The 17,749-nt window shown below is 48.9% G+C and overlaps 1 protein-coding gene across 1 annotated transcript; it reads left to right on the top strand.

The window, feature by feature from the left end:
- Window positions 1-1,490: 1,490 nt before the first annotated feature.
- On the top strand, window positions 1,491-16,992 carry TBC1D21 (TBC1 domain family member 21). The gene is made up of 11 exons (XM_049705848.1): window positions 1,491-1,648; window positions 8,332-8,439; window positions 8,578-8,681; window positions 9,584-9,678; window positions 10,189-10,299; window positions 10,412-10,512; window positions 11,435-11,531; window positions 11,883-11,983; window positions 13,260-13,376; window positions 14,061-14,309; window positions 16,846-16,992. Exons 1-11 carry the CDS (start codon window positions 1,589-1,591, stop codon window positions 16,990-16,992), a joined length of 1,290 nt encoding a protein of 429 aa, XP_049561805.1. The 5' UTR covers window positions 1,491-1,588.
- The last annotated feature ends 757 nt before the right edge of the window (window positions 16,993-17,749 follow it).

Genomic DNA, 17,749 nt, shown 5'->3' with positions numbered 1-17,749 from the left:
TCCTCAGCTTCTTAGGGCAACATTACAGTGAATTCTCAGCTGTCGACATTTGTTAATGTGGAAGAACAGAGGCATAGATAATCCCAAATGGTGAGTAATGTCCTCGCTATGCCTGCTGCTCCGGACATTTGCTTTGGAAGACTCAGAAGGAAGACATCCTGCTGTCAGAGGCTGCCCCGTCCTTATTCCACTCCTCCCCTACTCAAGGCCGCCCCACCTCCTGTCCATGCAGACCTAGGGGCAGCAGATCAAGGGGAAGAGGCTGTCATGCTTTCCTAGGTTGGGATGGAGTAGTGGAGAGAGGCAGAGAATAAAGCATTTCGATTTAAAAGGCCTCCTGCAGTGCCACAAGCTAGCAGAACAGTAACAGTAAATGAGACAGTGAATTGTGTCCACTGAAGACTTCCATATGGACGCTGATTCACTATGTTAATAAGGATGTGCACGCCAGAGGTTGACTGTATTCTGATTTCATGGCTGGGGGATCCATGGCTCAGAATGGGGGAACATCCAGATTTGAGGTCAGAGTCCAAATTCCAGCTCCAAGCTCCTGATTCCAGTTTGGTTGGTCTAATTACTATCCTCTCCTAATGACTAAGGATGCTTTAGAGCCAGATGGCTTTAATGGCCGAGACCTGAGTAGAAATGCAAGCGACGCTTAAGGTGGAGAACTGGTGATGCTGGAGCCGAGAGGAGCCAGTTCCTGATTCATTCAACAAATACTGAGCACCTACCAAGTGCCAGGAGGTGGGGTTGACACTAGGAAAGGAAAGCACAAGAATCAGACGTTGACCCTGGCCTAAAGGAACTCAGGGTAGGGGGGGAGATGGGGCATGTATAGAAATCTCTCTAGTATATACAGAGAGGAAAGTAAGATGAGATTTAAGAGTTTCATTTACTCTTCAATTAACTTATTCATTCAGTCACCTGGGCACTGTATTTTGCGTTCTAGATATAAAGATAAATGAAACTGATCTCTACCCCTTGAAGCTACCATCCAAATACCTAATCCGAGTCACCCAGGGAGTTTTTCAAAATACAGTTCCCCAGGTCCCCAGCCCAGACATTCTGATTCTGAGTCTCTGAAAGTGGCACCCAAGAAATCTGAAGTTCTCATTCTAGGTGTTCTCCAGGTTTCGGTACTAGTCCGGCGGGATAACAAGTGAAGGGAGCCCAGAGGAGGGAGATCCCGAGATAGAGAGAAAGGTTTCCTGGTTCACCTCTTCCAGGAAGCCCTCCCTGACCAGCCCAGCACCCCGATGTCCTCTGATCCCAACCCCCACTGCACATCCTGTAAGGGCTATAGTTTTCCTGGGTGACTGGGAGGTTTAGTCCCCTTGGTTCTTGGGTGTGTCTTAACCTCTAAAGCTGAGTGCTCCCATGTTCCAAGGTCTTTGTGATGAGGATTCCGGGGCTTTGTGACACACAGTGGCTGGCTCTGTTCAAGCACGGGAGGTCAGAATAGGCCCAGTTCCTCCTGGGGATGCAACTCATAGGAAGATCACCTTCCCCTGCTTAATTAAAGCATCACTTAGGGCTCCAAGTGAGCTCTGGTCAGAGGCTGCTTTGAAGACAGCTAGCAGGGGCCATGACCACCCTCTCTCCTGAAAACAGCCTCTCTGCCAGGCAGTCGGCCTCCTTCATCCTGGTGGGTGCTCTTCGTCAGCTCTGAGGCCCTCCCTCCCCAACCTCTGGCTTACATTAGGACCATTTTCCCCTGTTGGGTAGGAAGGACTAGAGCCCTGAGCTGGCCTCGAAAATGGAGCAGGGTAGGTTAAACCTTGGTCTCACCATCATTACAGACAACAGGACTGAAAAACACAGGTTCGTTTTTACCCTTCTATCTAAGCCAGTGTTACTTTTTCCCCGTATGTGACATTCTAACTTTAATGAGTCTAGGTCTGCAAGTTGTCTTAAAGATGCTGATAAATTTTCCATGGTGCTTTTGCCAACAATTTTGGTATGCTGCCACCAGGTGGCAGTAATGCTTTTGTTAGTAGGCAGTTCCATGTCCGATTAATGATACACTATTCAATTGAATTCAGCCTCAGTCATAAAATTTTCTATACAGTATATTTTTCAAAATCATAGTAACTAATTATAATGACCTTAACCAATCTCAAGTCTCATTAATCATAGCGATTTAGAGAGTGATACATAAAAAAGCAGAAATGAAAAACAGGCCTCTCTCTCCCGGAGTTTTAAATGTTATTGCTCTATTGAAGATTATCACGAGGCCTTGATTTGAATATTCTTTATACCTCTCTTCATTTATCTGAAGTTAGAGAAGGATAATAATAAAATAACAAACTGTCATATAGCATTTATTAGGTACAATGACTGTTCTAAATGCATTATTTATATTCAGTCTCATCATAACTCTATGAGGTGGATGAAGCTATTATCTTCACTTGGAGAAAATTGAGAAATGAGAAAATTGAGAAAAATTTCACAATGAGAAAATTGAGGCCTAGGGACTAAGCAACTTGCCTACGGACCCACAGCTAGTAAGTGGCAGAGCTGGTATTTAAACCCAAACTGCGGAGTCCATCTTCTAAATCAGTGATTCTCCAAGAGTGGTGCCTGAGTCTGCAGCATCAACATCAAATGTAAGAAATGCAGATTCTTGAGCTCCAGATCTTCTGAACCAGAAACTCTGGGGATGGGGCCCATCGATCTGTGGTTTAACAAGCCCTCTGGGTGACTCTGACATGCAGCTAACTTTGAGAACCACTGTTGTTTTAAGCTATTTTTAAGATAACTATGCTATACTGATGATACACCCTCCACGCCTGGGTTACTAATAATCACCCAGATAACTTTCAAGTTGCACACATCCCCCCCAAGCTTTCTACTATCAATATGCCTGCCCTCCTTGGGCCACACCCTCTCCCCTTGGTAAGAATCACTAACATGGTTACTGTTGGGAGTATGTCTTGTCCCTCAGATGAACTCAGGCTTTATTGAGGGCTCTGTTGCTATGAGTATTCAGAGGAACACAGCATCAAAAACCCTCATAGAAAGTTTTCCTTATCCTCCAGCGGCTTTCTTATTTTACTAACAATACTGGAGAAAATTCTTAAACCCAGTGATGCAGAGGGGGAAGGAGAGTAGAAAGATGTATGCCTGTAGCCAAGGCTGCTAGCAGATGTTAGAGAGGCTGAACCATTTAAGGCTCCCACTTCTGGACCCCTTTTCCAGAGGAAGCATGGCCAAGCTTTCCCCAGGTTTGCCCGTGGAGACCTTTAACCTGCTTAGGCACACCACAAAGGTGGGAGGAGATTTCCACACCTGCCCTACCTGGCAGTACCCTTCCCAGGGGACTAGGAAAGGCACTACTGCAGAGCTGAAGAGTACCCAGCACCTCGAGGACTACCAGGGTCTCCTCCTGGATGACTAGGTCATTGTACCCAGATTGTGGGCAGGGTGTTAATAGGTTGGCGGAGCAAGGAACGGAGGAATATAGGAGGATGAAGATGGATTTGAGTGGCCATTGAGATGACCACCTCCTTTACTTTGAAGGACCCCAGATACAGATTCTATTCACTTTATTATTTTTTTTGGCCGCGCTGCACTGCATGACGGATCTTAGGCATAGACAGGAGGTGTGGATGTAGGTGAAGAGAGGAAGGGGACTTCCTGTGGAAATTCCTACACACACACACCACTGTAGCCCTCTGCAGGTGGTCAGGCTTTTTGTGCTTGTCCTTTGCTTGCTAGCAAATGTCTTAAATGTTCTGGTGGGTGGCCCGTAGATTGCTCGGGTATGGGGAGATTCAGGGAAGTGGCTGCGCAGAGAGAAGTGGAGTTTGCTGGAAGGAGAAGTCAGTGGCTTTTTATAAACAAATTCAGCCATGGCAAAGTAGGCAGGTGGCCAATTGTTGCAGGTAGAGGTTTAGTAATGCAAATTGTCCGAGCACTCAGCAGATGCCTTCTTGCGATGTTTCCGATTATCTCTGCCTTATTATGTTGATGCCATATCTTTTATTATAGTGTTCTGTGCATAGTACTTTGATTACTTTGCCACTTTCATTGTGTCCAACCCTTTTTTCATAACTTTGTTCATCATTTATTTTTTAATCTTTCCATGGCATTTAATTTTAAGGTATACCTTTTGTTAACAGCGTATGTAGGGCGTATAGTTTTTATTCAAACTGAAATTTCTTGTCTTTTACACTCCCTGGTGGCATGGCGTTGGGGTTAAGCACCCTGACTTTTGCAACAAACAGCTCAGGGTTCAAATCTCAGCTCTGATATTTACTGTACGACTTCAAATATACTAATTAACCCTCTAGGGCTCTGGTTCCCTAATATATAAAACAGTGTAACAACCTCTCCTACCTCATAGGTGGCTGTGAAGATTAGAAGGTTGGTAAATATAAAGTGCTTAGACCATCATCAGTGCTTTTTAAATGTTTACAACTAATAAGGGAATTTAAGCATTTATTTCCATAATCGATTTCTTTGGATTTCTATCATTTTTATGCTTTATGCGTTTATTGATTCCTTGTTGTTTCCTGTATGGTTTGTTTTTATTTTTTAAAGTAAATTTGAGGGACTTCCCTCGTGGTCCAGCGGTTAAGACTCCGCGCTTCCACTGCAGGGGGCATGGTTCGATCCCTGGTCGGGGAATTAAGATCCTGCATGCCTAAGATCCAACACGCAGTGCAGCGCAGCCAAAAAAATAAAATAAAAAATAATAAAGTGAATTAAAAGGATAACGTTCTATTCCTATAAATCTCTAATTTTAAAAGTAAAAAATAAAACAATTTCTTCTGACACTATCCTTCAATCTAATAAAAAATTGAATTTGTAGTTAATAATCTTTCCACAAAGAATACTCCAGGCCTAGATGGCTTCACTGGTGAGTTATACCAAATTCTGAAGAAAGAAATAATACTAACTCTATACAAACTATTCTAAAAAATTGAAAAGCCGGAATACATCCCTACTTATTCTATGAGGCCAACATTACCCTGATGCCAAAATCAAAGACATTACAAGAAAACAAAATTATAGACCAATATCTCTCATGAACAATGATGCAAAAATCCTAAATAAAACTGTAGTAAATAATAGCCAATGATGTCTAAAAAGGATAATACAGGGGCTTCCCTGGTGGCACAGTGGATAAGAATCTGCCTTCCAATGCAGGGGACACAGGTTCGAATCCTGGTTCGGAAGATCCCACATGCCATAGAGCAACTAAGCCCGTGCGTCACAACTACTGAGCCTGTGCTCAAGAGCCCGTGCTCTGCAACAAGAGAAGCCACCGCAATGAGAAGCCCACGTACCACAACGAAGAGTAGCCCCCGCTTGCCACAACTAGAGAAAGCCCGCGCTCAGCAACAAAGACCCAACACAGCAAAAAATAAATTAAATTAAAATTAATTAAAATTTAAAAAATTAAAAGGATAATACATCACCAGCGCGGTTTATCCAAGGAATGATTTAACATTCAGAGTAATTCAATATAATTTACCATTTTAGCAAACTGCAGAAAGAAAAACCATATGATCATCTCACTAAATGCAGAACATCCCTGATAAAAACTCTCAGCAAATTAGGAAGAGAAGGGAACTTCCTCAACCTGATAAAGGGCATCTACCAAAAGCCTATGGTTAACATCATACACAATCATGAAAGCCTGAATGCTTTTCCTCTAAGATTAGGAACAAAGCAAAGATGTCTGCTCTCACCACTTTTATTCGACATTGCCCTTGAAGTTCTAGCCAGTGCATAAAACATGAAAAAGAAATAAAAGGCATCCAGCCTGGAAAGGAAGAAGTGAAACTGCCTTTATTCACAGATAACATGATCATCTATGTCAGGGTTAGCAAACGTTTTCTGTAAAGGTCAAGATAGTAAGTACTTTAGTCTTTGTGTGCCATACATCTCTGTTGTAACTACTTAACCCTGCCATTGTAGCATGAAAGCAGCCATAGACAACAAATGAGTGAATGGGCATGGCTGTGTGCCAATAAAACTTTATTTAAAAAAACAGATTAGATGCCTGATTTGGCCCATGGGTTGTAGATTGCTGATCATTGGCCTATGTAACAAATCCTATGGATACACCAAAAAAGCTACTAGGACTAATAAGTGAGGTTAGCAAGGTCGTAGGATACAAGATCAATATATAAAAATCCACTGTATCTGTATATACTAGCAATGAAGAGTTGGAAGTTGAAAGTTTAAAAATAACACTTTTACAGTAGCATCCCCCAAAATGAGACATTTAGGGATAAATCTGACAAAATACATGAATAACCTACACGCCAAAAACCACAAAACATTGCTGAAAGAAATTAAAGAAGACCTAAATAAATGCAGAAATATACTGTGTTCATGGGTCAGAAGATTCAATAGCGTTATCAATTTTCCCAAATTGATCTATAGGTTCAATGCAATCCCCATCAAAATCACAACTGTCTTTATTGTAGAAATTGAGCGGGAGAGGCCACAGCAGTGAGAGGCCTGCGTACCACAAAAAGAAAAAAAAAAAAAAAGAAATGTATTGTAGAAATTGATCAATTGACTAAAATTCATGAGGAAATGTATTCCTAAAGTTCATGCACTCCCTTTTACAATTAAGGATCCCAGGACACAGCCCAGCTCTGCCTGTTCCCTTCTGCTTCCTGCTGAGTGTTGCAGTCTCTGAGTATAGGTTGGGAGATCATGATGGCTGTCAGGGGGGCAGAAGCCTGGCTCTGCTCAGCTCAGGTGACAGTGCCTATGCAGTCGGGACATGGCATCAGGGCAGACCCTGCTTCTCAAGGTTAGGTGAAGACCAAGATTTTTTGTACCTTCTAGGGCCCATATGTCCTATTTTGGTTCAGAAGATGGAACATGTATGAGTCATTAAAGTGTATTGCTCAATCCATCCCAATAGAACATGGAGCTAGTGGAAATTATCCCCAAGTTGGGCCTGTGGGCTCTCATTTTTAATTTCCAGGGCTGTTTTACTTCTAACACCTTTCTACACATGTGGTCAGTGGACCAGCCTCAGCAATCCCCTGGGAGCTTGTTAGAAACGTGTCATCTTGGGCCCCACTCCAAACCTTCTGAGTTAAAATCTGCGTTTAAAGAAGATCCTCAGCTGACTCGTATGCAAATGTAAATTTGAGTCACACATGTGCACATTCAGGTATATATTAATGGGAAGTTGGGAGTTATACACATCAGATATGTCTAGTCACCTGCCAAGCTCTGTCCATCACCACACTTTCAAGTCTGCTATGTGGCATTTCAAGATATCCTCTCCAATACAAGACTCCTAGGAATCTTCCCCTGTTCCAACAGGAATTCAACTCCTAATTATTGTTTTATGAGCATTTTAAATTACTTTGTATGCATTGCATTCACTTCCCCCCCCACACACACACACCCCTGATGTAAACCAGAAACCATTCCTTATGATGCATTGTTCTACTCTTTTAGGAAAGCTAAAATGGAGCTCCTGGATGTGTTTAATTAGTGCTTGTTTTATATTTTTCCATTATCAAAGCAGTATATATTATTATAGAAAAGTTTGAAAATATAAGAAAAAGGGGAAAATTACTTATAATCCTATCACTCAAAGATAATCACTGTTTTGTTTTTAGGTGGGTTTTTTTCTAACAGGATTTTTTTTTTTTTTTTTTGCGGTACGCGGGCCTCTCACTGTTGTGGCCTCTCCCGTTGCGGAGCACAGACTCCGGATGCGCTGGCTCAGCGGCCATGGCCCACGGGCCCAGCCGCTCCTCGGCATGTGGGATCCTCCCGGACCGGGGCACGAACCCGCGTCCCCTGCATCGGCAGGCGGACCCTCAACCACTGCGCCACCAGGGAAGCCCCCTAACAGGATTTTTATAGTGGTTAATTCACTCTAAGAGTATATAATGTGAAGCTTTTATAATATGTAACGGATGTATGGAGTATAGCACACAGAGAGAGTAGATACTGAATACACAGTTTTGTTTTCTGCTTTTTGTCCGGTAACATTTGTATTTTCCCAGATTATTATTCTTTCCTTGTAAGCATCAATTTAAATGCCTCACAATATTCCATTAAGCATATAAACCATAGTTTACTTAACTATTCCTTTATTGCACAACAGTTAGAGAGTGCTTGCATTTTTCATTTTGGTAAGTAGTGTGCAATGAAAATGACTTTGCATACAGCATTTTTCTATATATTTTCAGTAATTTCCTCAGGATAAATTTCCAGAAGTGAGTCAGAGGCTGTGACCTTTGATTCACATTGCAAAATCCAGAGTATATCACTTAAAAATCACACTTAAAGAAAAGCCCAAGGTTCCTAACAGAGGGCTGAGGTGGTTGTCCTTGGCAGGTGAAGAGAAAACCACCCATTGACAAGACGGAATGGGATGGCTTCTTTGACGAGAACGGTCACTTGGCCAAGTCACGAGACTCCATTTGTGTTAACATCCTGGAAAGGGTATGGTCCTCAGCTACCCTTGGCCTCACCCTGGAACTGGGGGACACGGGCAGGCAAGGGGACAAGCATGGCATTGGGAGGGGCCCTTTGGGCAAGCATCTGGAAGGCCCACGACCTCTCACCTCCACCCCTCCCCAGGGTCTGCACCCCTTCGTGAGGACGGAAGCCTGGAAATTCCTTACGGGCTACTACTCATGGCAGAGTTCCCAGGATGAGCGGCTCATGGTGGACAGCACAAGGAGGTAGAACGTTCCAGATCCTGTCAGGGGAGGGTGGCTGGCGGTGCAGGTGGGAGGGGGTGCCCACCCCAGCCTGGTAGGTTCAGGCTTCTTCCTTCAAATGGACTTCTCTTTCCAAGAGACAAAATCCCCACGGCTCTGCCGACTCGGGGCCCACATTCAGGGGGCATCGGTACCTTCCCCCATCCCCACTCCCGACCCCGCACCCCAGCCCGGCCATGTTTACCAGTCCTCACTCTGCTGACTTGAGCTGGATCCCAGCACCTCCCAGCTGTCCTCCCCACACCGCCCAGCTCAGCCCAGCCCAGCCATCCCTAGACCTGTGCAGCCTTCTTGAGGTGGAGAAAATTCAGTTAAAGATTTAACTTTAACACAGTATTTAACTGAAGATCCTTCAATTAAATACACCTGCAAAGACCCTTTTCCCGAATAAGGTCATATTCACAGGTTCCAGGAGTTAGGGCATGGACTTACCTTTGGGGGTCACCATTCAACCCACGACACCACCTAAGCTCGTTCTAATGATGGGCACAAAACATTGCTTCATCCAGTCCTTCTAATTCTGAGGCATAGGTGCTAGTGTTAGCCCCATTCTACAGACAAGGAAACTGAGGCTTAGGGAGGGCTGGTGATATCCCCAAGTCTTGACCCTAGTGGCAGACACCCAGTACTTAAGTTGTAATCCAGGATTCAGGTGCAGTGGTCAGACTGCAGAGCCAGAGGTTAAACCTGTCACCCCGCTGCACTCCAGGCAGACATCAGATGATGGTTAGGGCTGGCAGAGGCGGGGAGAGGGGAGGCAGCACAGGTAGCAGGCACTGCCTGGGTGAGGGCACTGCTCAGGGTTACCCCGACTGGCCTGGAAGGGAAGGCTGCCTCGTTCAGCCTCAGTTCCGTTCTCACAGGAAGAACTACAAGGCCTTATGCCAGATGTACGAGAAGATTCAGCCCCTTCTGGAAAACCTGCACCGGAACTTCATAGAGACTCGGAATAACATCGGTGAGCCAAGGAGGGTGGGCTGTGCTGGGCAGAGGGGAGGGTTGGAGGTCATCCCTGCACCACCTCAGTCACATCTGTGCGCTGGTTCCTGGGAGCTGCCTTGACATGTGCCAGGAATTTTGCCAGCTAAACCTCGGTTAGTCTGTCCGCCTGGCTCTACTGGCTGCCCCTAGATGCCCAGCACTGTGTATCCCTGGGTGTATGTTGTTTCTGCTGTTTGTCTACATCTCTTCCCCCCTTGGCCTTGAACTAGATTGAATTATAGTTGGTGGGGGGGTGGGACATCCCTGGCAAAGGGTACAGCCTGGTCAAAGATTTGGAGGCGGGAAAAAGCCCAGGCAGCTCAGGTTGTGGTGAGAGGCAAAGCCTGGTGGGCTGATGTACCTTTGTCATGGCCCCCTTCCCAGGATGTCCTGGGTCCTAGCCTCTTGGAATGAGGGGAATAAACTCACCCATGGACCTTCTGCTGGAGGTGATCTGGCACCTCACCATCCCTTGCCCCCCACCTAGCATACGACATCCAGAAACTCTATGACAAAGACCCCCTGGGCAATGTCCTTATTGATAAGAAGAGGCTGGAGAAGATTCTGCTCCTGAGTTACGTCTGCAACACCCAGGCAGGTGCGCCAGAGGGCTGGGTCTCCCTTCAGCCCCCTCTTCTCAACCCCTTCCTGGGATAGGGCCTGTCCAAGCCCAGGCTCCGCCCCTCCTCACTAGCTCCCCTCCACCCCAGAGTACCAGCAGGGCTTCCATGAGATGGTGATGCTCTTCCAGCTGATGGTGGAACATGACCATGAGACCTTCTGGCTTTTCCAGTTCTTCCTGCAGAAAACGGTGAGAGCTGAGCCTGGCTTAGGGACCACCCCCATTCCTCAAACGACCCCTTGAGGTTCGGCAGGCACTGGCAGCCCCAGCCATTTCCTCCAGCCCTGAAGCAGCCCTCTGGGTCCCAGAGGAGCTTTTCCCATGGAAAGACAATGCCAACCCCGGTGGGGTGTGTTCTGGTTGGGGGGTGGCAAGCATTGGAACTGAGAAGGTGGGTAATGATGCTCTGGGTCCAGCTCTTGTCAAACCTTGAAAGGTTTGGCAAGGCACAGTGAGGCCCACCTTTCTCCTGGCATTACCCTCCCAAAACATGGCTCTGCTCCTGCAAATCCTGCACGGCTCCCCACAGCCTCCAGAATAAAATCCAGAAACCGCAGCCAGGCATTCAAGGCTCTGTCTTCAGTCTTGTCTCCCACAGTTACCTTCACATGACCTGCATCCGGCCCCCCAGGGCGCCCCCCACCCTGTGAGTTGGAGGGCTTTTGAAGGTGCTGCCCCCCATTACTCCCTTTCTGGAAAGACTTTCCTCATGAGCTGTGAGAGGCTACCCAGAACCCACCCCCATCCCCCTCTCCATCCCTGCAACAATGTGCACACTGCTCTTTCCTTGTCCTGATTGGTCCAGACCCATGGCATGTGTCTGGAGGAATAACTGGTCTCACTGCACTGTGAGCCACTCCTGAGACATCTCCACATGCCCACCATACACACACACACACACACACACACACACACACACACACACACCCCAGACACAGACATGATGTGTGTTTGCAAACACACATACACTGACACTCAGACTCATACAGAGACACGTGCCCGGCCCAGAGCCAGACACGCACAGGGCCTCCAGAATTGGGGAGCTGATGAAGCAAGACTGACTCTTCTGATGCTTTCAAGGGGTTCCCTCCCTCCCACCCATCTTCCCCAGGAGCACAGCTGTGTCATCAACATCGGGGTGGGCAAGAACCTCGACATGCTCAACAACGTGATCAACTTCCTGGACCCCGTGTTTGCTGAGCACTTAAGTGAGTGCGCCCCTCTGCCATCTTACACGTCCTCCAACCAGAGCAGGCGTGGGAGGGGGCCGGGACCCAGTCCAAGGCAGTGGCGCCCAATCATGTGAGAGGGAGCAAGGTCATTTGGTCTTTTCTTTGGGCCCCAGCGAGAGGGTTCATCTGGATGGGGTTGAAATCTGGACAGTTGAAAATCCACCCCAAACAGTCTCCAAGGGCAGATGGAAAAGTGACAGCCCAGGTCTTTGTATTTCCCAGCGTGTTTATGTGCTCAGTTGTTTGGCCTCATCTGTCTGTCTTTGCTTTATCTCCTGTTCCCCTGACCATGGCCCCCTGGCTGGCACCCTGCTTCTCTCCCCACAGAAGGGAAGGGTGCGGGGGCCGTGCAGTCCCTCTTCCCCTGGTTCTGCCTCTACTTTCAACGTGCCTTCAAGTCCTTCGACGACGTCTGGAGGCTCTGGGAGGTGAGGCGCTCCTCTGGGGCAGAGGATAGACCCTACCCCTAGGGCAGGCAGCAGGGAAGCCCTTTTCCTTGCCTCCCTTGATTGCTGGCTTTGGATGGAGTTCACTGGGATATATTGGGCCACTGAGCCTGCTTCCGCCCTGTTGGGAGATGACAGAGCATCAGTTGGTCCCTCTGTTCATCTAATCCCACCACTGTACCTTCTCAGGGCAGCGCAGGCAGGAGGGGCCTCGCGGCCTGTGCGGTGGAAGCCTGGCCTGCGTTCAGCTTCCCTGCCACCCTGCCTGTGCAAGGGGCCTCACTCTGCTCTCACTTTCCCAGCCACCTCTTCCTCGGCCTTCCCCTCCACCTGAGCACCCACTTCTTCTAAGCCCTGACTTCTGGAGAAGGTGGGGCCCCCAAGGACAGGTCGCACCTGCAGTTATTTGACCCTAGTCTCCGGGGCATCAGCAGATGAACCTCCCCGCGAACAGGCCCACCGCCCATCACTGCCCTGCCCAGTGGCTGCCACTGCCTGCAGGATCCGGCCCACCGCTCAGCCTGACATTCAGTGCCTCAGAAATCAACTCCCCCCACCTCACCCCTCCCTCCTGGCCTGCTGGTCTCCATGCTCAAGTCCATGACCACTGCCAGGCCTTTGGTGACACCCCTGGATTGTTGACTTTCCATCAACTGTTGCTTTGCCAAAGCTCCACTCAAATGCTACAGAGAGGGCTTCCCTGGTGGCGCAGTGGTTGAGAGTCCGCCTGCCGATGCAGGGGACACGGGTTCGTGCCCCGGTCCGGGAAGATCCCACATGCCGCAGAGCAGCTGGGCCCGTGAGCCATGGCCGCTGAGCCTGCGCGTCCGGAGCCTGTGCTCCGCAGCGGGAGAGGCCACAACAGTGAGAGGCCCGCGTACCGCAAAAAAAAAAAAAAAAAAAAAAAAGCTACAGAGAGTTACCCAGTCATTCTTGGCATTCTCCCTCTCTCTCTCTCCCTCTCCCACCTTCTGTCTTGCTCCCTCCCTCCTTCCCTTCTTCCCTCTCTCATTCTCTCTCCCTCCTCCCGCCCTCTCTCTAGTGAATTCCCTGAAGGCTTTTTCCCTGAGTCCCCCAACAGAAGCACCATGCCTAGAACCCCAGAGGTTGAATGAACGAATGACTGAATGAATGAGCACGTCGGCAGCAAGGCCCAGACATGATGGACGGGGCCACGTGGCTGGTGGGTACCGCACCATCCCATAGGCGTCTGCGGTGTCAGGCCACAGGCCAGGCTGAGGCTCGCCCACCTCTGCAGGTCCTGCTGACGGGAAAGCCCTGCAGGAACTTCCAGGTGCTGGTGGCCTACAGCATGCTGCAGATGGTGCGCACGCAGGTGCTGCAGGAGAGCATGACGGGCGACGACATCCTCCTGGTGAGAGCACCCTCGGGCCCGGCCCGGCCCCACCGGCTCCTGGAGGCCCGCGACACCCACGCCATCCCTGGGGAAGGCCCCTGGGTCGGGGGCCCTGGACTCCAGTGGCCCCTTTGCCCCTGGGCAGGAATAGTGACGAGACTGACATACCCCGAACGCTGTGCTGCGTGCTTTTGGAGACCAGCTTGTTTAAGCCTCATGACACGCCTGGCACAGAGGGGCCATAACGCTCATCACCATCACCCGTGTTCAGCAAATGGGGAAACTGAGGCCCTGAACAGCTCTTAAGCTTTAGGCTTGACAGACTGACAGTGAACTCTTTGGCCCTAGGGTCCTCCTGTGACAAAAGACCTGGAATTTTCCAACAATTCTAAAAAGCAGCTGAAGGCTTTGTCAAAAACATCTTAGAGAGCACCCCAATCATAAAATGAGTCATCCTAGAAGCCCATGAAACACTCGGTGGAACCCCAGGACTCCCTAGAGCCCAGAATGAAAACTGCATTTACCATCTTCCCAATAGAGAAAATTCCATTGGTACAATTTCAGGCAGTGTGCCAAGCTGGTGGTGGGGGAGATCAGCTGGCCTCAGTGACTGCCGTGAGCAGCGGTCTTGTCCCCTTGAAGCGTCAGGTCGCTGCCTGTGCCCGGGGAGACCTGATTCCGCCCCACCTTCTCCCGGCACAGGCGTGCAACAACCTCATAGACCTTGATGTTGCTGAGCTGGTCTCTGCTGCCTGCACAGCCTACGCGGAGCTCGTCCAAAAGGATGCAAGTTACCCCGATTACTTGTCCTCCTTCCCTTCCTCCTCCAAGAAGCCCTCCCCAGTCTCCCAAGCCCAGCCCATGGCAGGTGTATTCAACTTCAGGGACACAGCTTGTGCTATGTTCTCTGCCACCAACCCACAGGGCTTGCTCTGCATGGACTTCTCACAGGTTTGCCTGTGTAACTCCTGCCTCCCCAAGTAGATAGACTGTGCTTCCCGAGAACATGGCCCTTTTCCCTCGTTCCCTGCGTCCATCCCGGCAGATCTGGGCACAGGGCGGGGCACCCAGGGGCTCAGGAGAATGTCACTGGCTGAATGAAGCGAAGAATGAGAGCGACAGACCAATGTCTGTCTGCCTCTACCTGCCGGAACCTTCCTCTCCCCCAGGTTCCTCAGCCTTTAAAGGATTTCTTTCTCTGAGGATACTCACAAGGAACAGATGCCCTCAACAGACAGAATGAGGTGGTGCTTCAGCCGCGAGGTCAGGATCAAGTCTGATGGGGCGTTCGGGTGAGGGTGTAGGTAATACAGCTGTGACAGCAACAGCCTCCTGGAGTCATGGTTCATGGTAAGCAGTGTGTTTCCCGGGGGGGCGCATAAGAGCAGAGACAGGATTGTTTAACGAGACGAGAGACTGCGAGGGCTAGAGAGAGGGCACACACTGGGAGGAGATTGTGCTGGTCAGCCATCCCTCAGTGGCTGAGGGCTTTCCAAGGCTGCAGTGGTTCTGCACCAGGAAAAAAATGGTTGAAGGTATAACCGACCTTGAGAGCCGGCTGCCTCCTGTGGAAGAAATGGACGTGTCTAACAGGCTTGCTCAATCCCTGGTCCAGAGAGGAGGGCCCAACCCCCTGGCTCCCCTCACTCCCAAGGTACCAGTCTCACGTGACATTGTTTTTCCAGAGCCTCCCCAGCAAACTGTGGAAGGTCACAGCCCAAATCTCTGGCTAGCAAGCGACTCCTCTCCTGGTTTCAAAGCCCCCTCACAACTGCACCTTCATTTCTCAGCCTGGATGCCGCCTCAAACTAAACTCTCTTTTGCAGACTTAATCTCTCCAGAGAATGCCATCTTTTCCCTGGCTCGGGCAGTGCAGACTCTCCCTGGAGCAGCGGTGCCTGCCACCCGCTCTCCCCAGCCCTGGGCCCCCCACTCTGCCTGCCCATGCTCTGAGGGGTACCCTGAGGACAGACATGAGGTTGGCCAGAAGGGGCTGAACCAACAGAGAGACAGGGGGCTGGCCAGGTGCCCCCATCCCCATAGCTGCTTGGCAAGTGTGTATACACGCACGCACACACACACACACACGCAGAGCCCTGCCCAGTGGCTACACTTTTTCAGAGGGGGCTGATGGATGCGGGGGAGGGATCTGCTGTTTTGCTGTGGACCTGGCCCTTGGGGGTGAGGTACAACCATCCTTCTCACTCTCCTGCTCCCGCCCTGTCACTCTCAGTGACCATCACTGGAAAGGCACTATGTCCCCAGTTAGTGTCTGGTCTCCTTCCCCTCAGGTGACAATCTCCCATCCCTGGCTGACTCTGAGTCTCTTGGCTGCTGTGTTTCTGCTGGAGGGGGTTACTCGGAAGAATGGGGTCCTGTTCCCCCCACCAGGGTCTTTTCTGCATGGCTAGAGAGCCAGCGTTTGCTGGGCAGGAAGGCACATGGGTGAATTCATATACTGCGCTTCTCCTTAGGCTTCTGTTCCCAAGACAATTCATTTAAACAAGGGTTACTGCATGGAATACAGTTCTCTAAGAACAAAATTGTGTTTCCAGTTTACCGAAGAACCAGAATAAAAGACATCTCGATGAGCTGTGGCCTTGGGAGGAGAAGCGTCCATAGAAACATCGGTGTGCATTTCCTAATGCTTCTTTTGGCCTGGTGGCATTAGTTAGCTTATGACTTTTGGTTGGGACATACACGCAATGCCAAACATCTATTCCAAAACTAAACAATTCAAACACTCGCCTTCTAGGCCAATGGTTTTCAAACCTGATTTTAAAATCATTGGAGCCTCATTGTTACAAAATCTATACCAGGAGCCCAATGGTTGAAGTTTGGGTGGGAAGCCCAGAGCCCTCCTCTCTGTGACCCCCCTCAGACCCTTTCCTGAAGGTCATCATTTTCTCCAAGGTACCTCCAAGGAAGCTCTAGCCTACTGGGAGCATGTTTGCAAACCTCTGTTGCTCTTAAAGATGAACTGGATTAAGTCTTGACACTGAATTGATCCAGGTTCAGATAAATTCCAGGTGACATAGTGATGGAAATAAAGATCTCAGAGGAGCTGAACATCTCTCAGCTCATCTGCTGTGCTCCCAGCTGGTGGACTGTAGATTAGGATCTTCCCACACTGCTGTGTGTATCACAGAGCCAGCACAGACTTCTCCCCTCATAGTTGATCACTTTTATCACCCAGTGTTATTTTTCTCTAGTAAGGTCCAGTCCTAAGATAGAACTATGGGAAGCATTCAAATCCTAGAGACTAAGTTCCCTTCAGTGTAGAGACTGTGCTGGTCTAAATAATTTGTTAATTCAATAGACATTTACGGAGTCCTTACTGTGAAGTTACCCACTGTCCAGGCACAGAGAATTCCACGGTGGGGGAAAGAGGGACACAATCCCTGCTTCCATGACACGTATAGTTGAGTGGGAACCAGGTAATCACCTTAAAGAATGTATAACTGCACATTCCTTTTGTGCTCTGAAGGAAAGGAACATGGTTCTAGGAGAGAAGATAGAAATTAGTGGTGGTGGTGGTGATGCCAGTGACAATGGCGGGGATTCAAGCATGATGGTTGTGAGGACGATGGTGGGCGGGAGGAGCTGTGATGTTGCTAATGATGGTGGTGAATGACTGTGGTCATGATGTCAGTGAGGGCAATAGTGACAGTGGTGGTGGTGGTGGTGAAGGTGATATCAACGGTGCTGTAGTGTTGGTGGCAGAGGTGACAGTATCAGTTTTGGTGATGATGGTGGGGATGTTGGTGATAACGGTGGTTGTTAGTGATGTTACTGGTGTCAGGGGTGGGGGGGTTGGTGGTAGAGGTGTGATGTCACTGACGATGGTGGAGGTGGTGGTAGTGGTGATTCAATTCCAGCAGTGGTGGAGATGAAGATGTCAGTGGTGGTGACAGTAGTGCTGGCTTTCATTCAGTTAACAAAAACTGCCTACAATGGCCATCTCTGTATTGATATTGGTGATGGGGTTGGTGGTGACGGCAGTCATGGTGGAGATGAAAATAGGGATAAATTCATTCTGGAAAGGCTAGTGTCTACACACTTCCAATGAGCAAGACCTAAACATAATATTTTTAACTGAGCCATGGTGGTCATGAGCATAGCGATAAAGTAAATGGAAGCGCCCAGGCCCTATCCAAGCTTTCCAAAACTTGGTCCTCAGCCTGATATGAAAGTTTAGATTGGCTATATCTATTCTATGACCTCATCCCATCTCTCCTCCTTTCACTCTTGTTCCAAGCCTCTTCCCTGGAAGTCATTCATTTCCCTTCTCTGGCTACCTTGAATGACCCCAAAACAACTCTTTGTTCCTGGAGCCAGGATAATGGCTCTCTATCCACCTACAGCTTCACAGAGGTGGCATGTATAAAGAC

This window comes from Orcinus orca, chromosome 2, assembly GCF_937001465.1.
Source record: "Orcinus orca chromosome 2, mOrcOrc1.1, whole genome shotgun sequence".
NCBI lineage: Eukaryota > Metazoa > Chordata > Mammalia > Artiodactyla > Delphinidae > Orcinus > Orcinus orca.
Note: the sequence above shows the minus strand (reverse complement) of the source record. Positions and strands in the feature narration are given on the sequence as shown.

Coding starts and splice junctions, on each gene's coding strand:
- TBC1D21 (XM_049705848.1), top strand. CDS start 1,589: ATGACCACCCTCTCTCCTGAAAACAGCCTCTCTGCCAGGCAGTCGGCC. Junction 10,513..11,434: donor AGTTCTTCCTGCAGAAAACG/GTGAGAGCTGAG, acceptor CATCTTCCCCAG/GAGCACAGCTGTGTCATCAA. Junction 13,377..14,060: donor CGGGCGACGACATCCTCCTG/GTGAGAGCACCC, acceptor CTCCCGGCACAG/GCGTGCAACAACCTCATAGA.